We start from the raw sequence: 10,165 nt of genomic DNA, 5'->3' as shown, positions 1-10,165 counted from the left end.
TGAATTAATAGAACTATTTTATTTAGTTGAATTAATAGAACTAGTAAGTGTTTAATGTTTCACCTATATATGGACGTATGTTAGATATTAATGTTAAATGTTAGATGAATTATATATAAATTATATGTTAGATATATATTTAATTTAGTTATGTGAGATTTGATTATCTAATTAACATTTTACTATATAGAACTAGCTACCTTATTTTTAATGAGAAAATTAATAAAACTAGTTTAGTTGAATTAGTTGAATTAATTAGTTGAACTAGTTAGTTGAATTAGTTGAGCTACTTTATTTAGGTATATTTTTCGTAAGTGCTTAGTTGAATTAGTTGAATTAATTAGTTGAACTAGTTGAATTAACAGAACTAGTTGAATTAGTTGAATTAATAGAACTAATAAGTGTTTGATGTTTTACCTATGAACATAGGAATGTCGTCTGACGACGAACACGATTTCATTATGTGCGAATACTGCGAAGACCAACGCGACCTGTGCGGCAGAAATTTTCTAGTTGATGATAGGCGCTTCAGCATCAAGCTGGATGAGAACTTCGAAGTGGATACAGTAAGTGAGAACGACAAGTCTTTTTTTCATAATTAAGCATGACTTATACTTCATTTGCTTTAACTTTTAATTTTAATTTTTTCACTATTTTACTAGCGTATCCCCTGTCATGCAAGAATTTTTGTCTTGGATAAGATAGGTTTCAGTCCTAACAAAACTATGGAGGTAAAAAAAGTTTACTTGAAGACCGAGCATGGTTATACCTTCAACATCAAATTATACAATGCAGACACATACACCTATTTTGAATGCAAAACTTGGCAAGCACCATGCAAGGCTTATGCATTTCAGCCTGATATGGTTATCACATTTGATATTCGTCCGGAAGATGATATTGAAGGTAATAGAGACATCTGGGTCGATGTGCAGACGCCTCCAGTTCTACCATTATGTAAGTTTCTCAATCATATTTATGTCTTCGATATTGTTTATTCAAAAAGAGTTGACAAGTAATTTATATTGACAGCTTATTTCCAATCAAGCAAACATGTCCGGCGCTTGGTAGACAGGACCGTCCACTGTCCCGGGGCTGAACTAAACTGTGAGGAGACAAGTCATTATGTTTCATGGCTTGAGGATCCTGATGTTGTCAAGACAAATTTTTTTCCTGCACTTAGAAATGTTAGTACTCAAAACGTGCGACCAATAGTGTTCGTACTGAACTACGGTCACATATATTTAGGAAAGATGATAAGATTTCTACTATTTCTCCTCAGTGCATCTTTGCATACATTATTTTTTTAAGCTAAACGTCATTGCTAAGTATGTTACTATACGATGTTCTTCAACAGGGACTCTCGATGAATGTTGTGCCTGATTGGATCGAGACTAAATGTACCATGAATATTGTTAGCTTACGACCAAGATATCCTACAATGCACTTTAGTGCATTCATGATTTCTAATAGTGAGGAATGCTTAATAGTAAAAGACTGGAGTAAAATTGTGAACGATCGCAGATAAGTACTAGGGGGCAGCAATCAGAAGCGCAACCCACGATTAGGAGACAGGTTCATCTGCATGCTCCAATATGATGAATCGGGAAAACTATACATGTTCTATGCTATTTTATCTGAGAGAGAGCAGCAGGAGTGATTAGCTAGTTCATGCTCTTAGTACTTATCCTCTCATGTCCTTGTTCTTCGTCCTGAACTTAATCTCAAAGAGTGATTTGCTTTTGTGGTGTTATGAACGCTTATAATATCATTACCATGTTGAACTCGATGATATCTTTGCTTCTGGTAAAAGTGAATGTTTTTTCTTTAAGCTAGTGTTGGTGGTGATTAGATAGCGGTGATGACTATATGATGATTAAGTAGTGGTAATGAGACGACTATTATGTGATGATATATATGATGCAAGAGTTTTTATATTAATATGATGATGATGATGATGATGATGATGATGATGAGTTATTATATCATTTATGAAAGAAACCGCAGATTAGTTTCAACTGGATGGATTCTAGCTAAGTGATCAAGTATATGTCATATCCATATTACCTCAATCTCTTAATTAGGTGATCAAGTATATATAATATAGATATGTCATATACTTGCTGACTTAGCTAGGATCCACATGCATCCAGTCAAACTAATCTGCGGTACTTTCAGCTAATGATTTAACAACTCATTATAATGTAAAACAATCACTAAATTAAATTGAAAACACAAAATAAAAGTAAAAATGAAAAATAAAACCAAAACACACCCAAACATTTAGTACCGGTTGATGTTATCAACCGGTACTAATGTCCTACGAGCCCCCGGAGCTGCCTCGTGCCCCGTGGTTGCCCTTTAGCACCGGTTCGTGCTGAACCGGTACTAAAGAGGGGGGGGGGGGTTAGTGTCCACACTTTAGTGCCGGTTACCAAACCGGCACTAAAGGGCCTTACGAACCGGTGCTATTGCCCGGTTCTGCACTAGTGAACATGGGATGGATTATCGCCTTATCATTTGGTAGAAGTAACTTTATATATAAAGAGGGTCTTCCCTCCTTGTATTTCATTTAATAGAAACCAAAAGGTCTTGCAAATTACCGAAGGAAAGAGAAAACTAATCATACGATAACCTAAAACCCCTAATCAGAACAGACTAATCAGAGTCTTATCACTAGAAGTTAAAGCTAAAATTTAACAAACAAACAAAATCGTTGTTGTAGTGTAGTGGTGAGAATTCCACGTTGTGGCCGTGGAGACCTGGGCTCGAATCCCAGCGGCCACATCATGTTTTTTTATTTATTTTCGATAATTACAGGAACTACTGGCAGATTAGTATTTTGTCTGATTTATAAACGCTACTTGACCTACTGCATGCATGAAATCACTGACTAAGCACAAATGCATGCCACATCATGTTTTTTTATTTATTTTCGATAATTACAGGAACTACTGGCAGATTAGTATTTTGTCTGATTTATAAACGCTACTTGACCTACTGCATGCATGAAATCACTGACTAAGCACAAATGCATCATTATACTTGACTTGTGTGCCACCTAGCAGACAGTACCTGACCAAGCACAAACGCATCATTATACTTGCCACGTCCAGTTCTTTTTTTGCATCTTGTCTGAAGGATCTTTTTCTCTCTCTGATCAGGCTAGTGATTCAGCGAACATTGCCGGCATAAAACCCTTAACTGGTACACATATCTGGTGTATATATACAGTACCAGTAGTTAGCATATGCTTCCAAGTTCCAAACTTTATTTTCTGATATTGTTATCCATGCATCTGACATAAAGCGCCCAAAGAATAAGAAAAGGAGAGTGAGAGAGGCCTTTACGATCTGCATCTTTTTCATGTCTGTGCCAACGAAGCAAGGGAAAAAAGGGGACAGATACAGAACTAAATATGTTTTGTTTTTTTTGCGGCTAAATAAATATGTTTTGTTGATTGAAAAAGAAACAAATAGTGCATTTTTAATTACTCTGTAATGTGTACCGGTGCATGCATGAAAAATCAGAGTTCCTGCTTTAGGAGTCAGGACAGAGTGTCATTTTGTCTAGATGCACTTCTTGTTGTATCGCATTTCAAGCTTAGCCATCGGATATAATATCTAAACGATTCGTTTTGACACGTAGCAACGTAGTACGAGTTCATCCTTGTGTAATGCCAGATTGTCACTAATATATGTTTCCTCCGCTAACTCATCAACTTGTTCTGTTGCGACAGGGTTGGTCGGATAATTGTAGCAAAACTTATCCTTTCCTGAAAAATATGTCACGTACCGGTGTGTCGGATGAGCCAAAATGGTCCCGAGTGGCGTTGCCGCAAATAAAATTTTAACAGCATGTTAGGATTTCATGTCAGTTTTCTGTGGCCTTAAGTTTTTGTGTGCACACGAGGCAGAAGTATATCCTTTGGTTTGTTAATTAAGAAGAGACTGGGCATAAAACCTTGTATACATTACTCCCTCGGTCAAAACGCTCTTATCTTACGAGACGGAGGAAGTACTATTTTCAGTTGTTCGCGGTCATTTTGTTGTCGACATCCCTTGTGGGGTGTGGTTGAACAATGCATGATTATGAGCTTTAGAAGGTGCAATTTTCATGATGATGCAAGTCTTTAACTAGCTTCTTGTTTGACAGAAATTTCAAAATGATTTAAGCGTGCTTCGGTGCTTATATATCCATATTCTTCTCTCCTTCGTTACATTTTTTGTGAGCCTTCACACAACAGAGAGGTCGTCTTCTCTGACCTCGCATTAGTTTAGTGTGGGAACGAAACAAGAGTTAATACGCCAAGGAGATTTACATGATTGATTTGATGCATGTATCTAGGCTTATAATCAACCCGAGCCAATAATAAGCTAAGGATCCATTTACGTGTCAAGCACCCACGCCAATTAGCGTACGCGCGCACGTAGTGGTTGCCCCGCGACCGTGCCGTGAGTAAGTGCAAATGATGACTCCATGTGATACATGCATATGCATGCATGCATGCTTGTCGTGGTGTGGCATATGCGAGCATGTGGCTGACTCTGCAACACAGCCATAGTACATTAGTACTGTACAACATTTGAACACGACTTTCACCTAAAAAATAATGATACTAATAATATAGGTTTGCATAGGACTTGAAAGGCAGTTTGATGATACTGTATCACCTTCACTTTCAGATGAGCTGTGTACCATAAACATGTAGTAGGATGTAGCGATCGAGAGCAACTAGAAGAGCTTGGGCGGCGGTCTAATCTGAAGAACATGGGTTTGTGAGTGACGCGGCAATCATCCGAAGGAGCAGTACTTGTACTCCATAGTTACGGTGAGTACAACCAACTGAACCAAGGCAGTTGATACGGTAGCACTTTCGTTTTCTTTTCCTTTTTTTTGAGTGAAAATGGATAAAAATGACCCTTATCTGACTTCAACACAAAATGACCTTAATCTGAAAATATTTCATGAAATGGCCCCTTTTGCATGACGCCCGGGGCTAGGGCGCCATGCTAGATAGCATGACGCCCCGGGCTAGGGCGTCATGCTATGTGGCATGGCGCCCTAGGCCGGGGCGTCATGCTACATGTCGCTACGATAGCGCCCTAGCCCGGGGCGTCATGCTCTCTAGCATGGCGCCCTAGCCGCGGGCGTCATGCAAGAGAGGGCCATTTCATGAAATATTTTCAGATTAGGTCATTTTATGTTGAAGTTTTAGAAAAGGGCCGGTTTTGTTCATTTTCACTATAGCACATATGTACGTATCGACTCGAGCAATCTAGTCCAGACGAAGAAGATGGGTTAAGTTGGCGACGTGCACGTGGCGGCGCCAATCATGAGAAGAGGCAAGGGAGTACTTGTACTTGACAGTCACGGCTAGTACAAGTAGGCACCCGGAAGAACCGATGCCGATGCGTGCAATGCACCCAGCCGGCCGGTCGCCCACGTACATACAGTATACTACCGGTACACTGTACCACACTGTACCAGCTCTCCCTCTCCGGCGCATTGTTCGCGCACATGCACTGGTGTGATCATGTACGTACTGCGAGCTACTCCCTCCATTCGGAATTACTTGTCGCAGAAATAGATGTATCTAGATGTATTTTAGTTCTAGATACATCTATTTTCGAGACAAATAATTCCGAACGGATGGCGTATGAATTTAGATGATTAGGGCATCTTCATTAGGCCCCCAGGACGGCCCTCCAGGCAATTTTTTAGGCGCCGGCGGACAAAAAACGTCTTAGTCAAGCCTCCAAGTCTTTGTTTTTCGCTGGATTCGAGCAAAAATAGCGCCGGCGACCACAGGCCACACCCAACCCATCGGTGGGCACTTGGGGCCGCCGGCATTACTTTTTGCATGGCGAAACCCCACGCGTCAGCCTCTCTCCTCTCTCTCTCCTCCTTTCTCTGCTAGGGACCACGCATGCATGCAAAAAATCTGCCCCGCCTCCTTTTTCTCCCTCCCGCCGCAGCTCTCTCGACAGAGCTCGCCGCCCCGCCTCCTCGCCGACCCGCCTCCTCCGCACCGCCTCGCCTTCTCGCCCCCGCCGCCGCCCCCGGGCCGCCGCAGCCGCCCTGCCTTCTCGCCCCCGCCGCCACCCCCGGGTCCCCTCCCGCTCGCCCGCACGGCCCTCCGCCACCTCCTCCTCTCCATCCTCGTCTGCGGCGGTCAGGGAGGGCGCGCGCGGTCAGGCACGAGCGCGAGCAGCAGGGCGCGGGCGCGAGCAGCGGCCGCCATAGCGGGCGGGGGCAGCAGCGGCCAGCGGAGGCGGCGAGGACGCGCTGCTGGAAGGACGGGGCGTGCATGGCCAGGGCGGGGAGGGGCTCGTCTTCTTCGTCCTTGCAGTGGCCGTCTCCGCCGGCGCACTCCACGGCCGAGGCGCCCTCGACGGGCGTACAGGCAGCAGCCACGAGGTGCCCGGGGTCACCACGCCCATGCTCTATGTCGGCATGCTCTTCAGTTGGTTCGCCTGGCACGTCGAGGACCATGACCTACCTGCCCGGCGATGCAGTCGTCGCGGACGCCCGCTCCAGGTCCAGGGGCGCGCCGAGGCCGCCGTTGGGAAGCGCGGCTGGGCGCCGTCCTCGCGACCGGAGGCGAGGCAGCCAGCGGGCGTCTTCAGGGCACGCGGACGGGGCGGCGGCGCTCGAGCTCGGTGGACGCGTGTGCAGTGCATTCTCGGTTGGGTGGGGAGGCGGCTGAAATTTTTTTTATCCTCAATGTAAAAAATTCGCCGGTGCCTTCCCATAAGGCCGAAAAAACGCCTTCTGAGGGGCACAACGGCTGGAAATGCCCTTAGATGATGTGATCCCGGGGCCGGAAGGGTGAGTTGAGTTGGAACAGTCGATGAGTCCAGGGGACGCCATCGTCGTCGCCCCCGCCGCGCAGATTCCCGCATGTGCGACGGCCCCGCGCCGTGACACGTACGTGCGTGCCTGCCCGCCGGTCGCCGGAGGCCACGATATAGTTTGTTCGATATAGTTTTACGGTTGGTTGCTGAGACGTCGTGCGCACGAGCAGAGTCTCACGGTTGCTGTCGCTGGATGCAACCCTGCAGGAGGTTTGTCGTCTGACACGCCTGTTCCTTTGTCCTGTTTTACTACTCGCCATGCACGCGCGTCAAGGAGGGGGGACAGGGAGCCGCGTAAGTGTCAGAATCCTCAGACCCTGAGTGGCTTCACCCGAGCTCCGACAAAAGGAAATCTCCGGCAACACAAGATTGGGCTGATGCAGTGAGAATGAGCGATATCTGCATGCACAGGCATGTGTCTCTTGTCCGGCGAACACTTTCTTTTTGTGCTCCTCCACCAGATTACCTCACGACGTGGAGAGGCCTCGTTTGCTCGACCTAAGAACCAGATCGGTCCATAGGAAATTAAGAATATACATGGCCGTTTTGTGTGTGGATCTGAACCTTATTCGTTCAGTCAAGTCACCTGGTCGCCCTACAGGCTACAGGAGAAGAGAGGTTCAGGATCTGGCGTAGTACATGCTCGCCGTTGCATGCCCTGTTTTACTCGCCATGAGCATGTGCAGGCGTTCCTAATCAACATGTAATGTGTGGGTTCGTTCTGCCAAAAAAACATCAGTCCACCTGTCCGCTGCTCGCCACGGGCACCGTGGCGCGACCGTGCAAGCAAACCTTGTACTCCCTCCGTTCTTAAATATAAGTCTTTTTAAAGATTTCACTATAAACCACATACAGATGCCTCTAGATGCATTTTAAAGTGTAGATTCACTCATTTTGTTTCGTATGCTGTCCATAGTAAAATCTCTACAAAGACTTATATTTAAAAACGGAGGGAGTAGATAATTAGCACTATCGGCATGGAGCATTGTATTACTTACTAATAGTACTAACAGGCCTGTCACGACTCCTACTAGAGTGACACTTGTAGGCTTTCAAGCTAAAATCTCAAGATAACAAGCGCGTGGATTTATAGATTTACCATATTCGACAGACTAAACCAGCAGGTACACGTTATTTACCACTCGGAGATAAAGCCATTAAATTCTACTCCCTCCGTCCCATAATGTAAGACGTTTTTGACATTACACTAGTGTCAAAAAATGTCATATATTATGGGACGGAAGGAGTAGTATAAACTCGAAAAAGTGCAAGCACTCATGTTAAGTCCATCACAACAAACTTGACTAACCGAGATACGCTCGGGTTGCGTATCTTGAGGGTTTCGATACCATGGTGAATGTAGTATTTGCGTGTATCACACCCCTTACACAATATCAGCACAAGCTTTTGGATGGCACTGTGAGTAGGGAATAAAGGCTAAAGTTTTTTCTAAGAGAACTTTTTATTTTATAACGAAACCAATGTCTTTATCTTAAGCTTAGGCTAATGATTAATGTTGGCAATATAAAAGCTAATAATTGATTGGGTGTGTTTAGGGCATACCTAGATGTACTCTAGTTATTGCACATCTAAATGAGTGAATTAAGTATAAAGAGAAAGAGAAAAAAGGAAAAAAATATCCACACGAATCTCAATGTAAGATCAGCGATATAGGACCTAGATGTGCAATACTTATGACACATTTAGATGTGTTTTAGCAAAACTGTAATTGATGTCCAAGACAAGTTACACTACTACATCAACACGACGAAGACATGAATGAATCACAAACGACCATAAATTGTCAAATTGCATGTACAGGAAGAACAACCAATTTACTAATTAATTTACTCGTATGCCTCGGCAAGTAGTTGCACAGACGAGTAGAATGGTTATTACACAGAGAAAACAATCCAAAAAATCGTCGCCTTCTTCAGTCAGTTACTTTGCTTTGGCGCGCAGAAATTGGGCGCTGCGTTGCTCGATCGTTTGGTGCCGCGGGGCGCGCGGGGTAGGTCGATCGCTCACAAGAAGAGCTTCTCCACGGCCACCGCCTGCAGCAGCGGCCGCGAGTCGCCACGGCGGCGGCAGAAGGGGCGGCGCGGCTCCTCTGAGTCGCACGAGGAAGAGACGCGGCGGAGGACGTCGCGGAGGCGGGCCTCGTCGCAGGGGAGCGCGACGGGGCCGGAGGCGCCGGACCGGAAGCCGTACTCCTCCTCCGCCTGCCGGAGCAGCTCCAGGAAGGCCGGGTGGCTGAGGTGCGCCAGCCGCACCATGAACCGCGCGCCCTCCGCGCAGACCGCCACGTGCCCCGCCGGCACCGGCGCGGAGGCGGAGCGGCGGGCGCGCCACCGGCGCACGGCCCGGCGCAGCCAGGCGACCGACGGGATCGTGATGACGTTGCACATGCTGCCTTGTCTTGCGTTGCCCCGACGAGTTATGGAACTTGTTGGCTTGCTGCTGCTGCTGCTGCTAGCTCTCTGCCTCTCTGGTTGGGGACTTGGAGACTTGGTTGGGATGGAACTGTGTGTTCTGGGTGGTGGAGTGGAAGTCGGGACGTCGATATATACAGCCTGGGGATAGGGGTCAGTGCCTTGTGGGTTGGCGCAAACTGCAGGGATGGCAGCGCGATCAGTGGGTGCTAGTCTTTGTGTTGCTCCGCGCGACACGACACCGTGACGAGATCGGCATCCAGATTCGGCTCGAGGTGCTACTGAACCCTGAATCCAAAGATTGATGCGCCAAGCTGGGGTAGTCCGTGCAGCCCAACCCAGCGCACCGCAGCGTGCACGCGTCGGCTCCTGCCCCCGACCAGGCACGACATGAGCGATCTCTTCGCGCATCCACAACAAAGACGCCCCCCTAATCCACGTGATTAATCAACCATGTCGAGATCGATTGTGCCAGCAAGTGAACCCGATTTCCGTATGTTGCACATCCAAGTTGTAATGTAAATGGAGCACGCGGTTCCCTTCCTGTTTTATCTCTGCACGCACGCGCGTGAAGGAGGGGGGGCATCCTCAGATCCTGCGTGGTTTCACCCATGCGCTTTCTCCTGTTTTGTCTGACAAGAAAACGCCTTCAAGATTGGGCTGAGCAGCGATATCTTGTTTTACTTGCTCGCCGTTGCATGTCTTGTTTTACTTGCCAGGAGCACGTGCACAAGTTCCTAATCTGCAGGTAATGTGCGGCTTGCACGCACAAAACCGCCAAAAAAAACATGTCCACCTGTCCACTGCTCGCCGCGCGGGTGTGCAAGCAAGCCTTGCGGCTAGCTAAATTAAGAGCATCTAGAAGAGGAGACACTA

At 46.5% G+C, this 10,165-nt stretch overlaps 1 protein-coding gene across 1 annotated transcript; it reads right to left on the bottom strand.

Annotated features, from left to right (window-relative positions):
• Positions 1-8,608: 8,608 nt before the first annotated feature.
• LOC119352112 (auxin-induced protein 15A-like) lies at positions 8,609-9,368 on the bottom strand. The gene has a single exon (XM_037618842.1). The coding sequence runs from the start codon at positions 9,263-9,265 to the stop codon at positions 8,882-8,884; it is 384 nt and encodes a 127-aa protein (XP_037474739.1). The 5' UTR covers positions 9,266-9,368; the 3' UTR covers positions 8,609-8,881.
• Between the last annotated feature and the right edge of the window lie 797 nt (positions 9,369-10,165).

The sequence above is a fragment of the Triticum dicoccoides genome, chromosome 2A (genome assembly GCF_002162155.2).
Source record: "Triticum dicoccoides isolate Atlit2015 ecotype Zavitan chromosome 2A, WEW_v2.0, whole genome shotgun sequence".
NCBI lineage: Eukaryota > Viridiplantae > Streptophyta > Magnoliopsida > Poales > Poaceae > Triticum > Triticum dicoccoides.
Note: the sequence above shows the minus strand (reverse complement) of the source record. Positions and strands in the feature narration are given on the sequence as shown.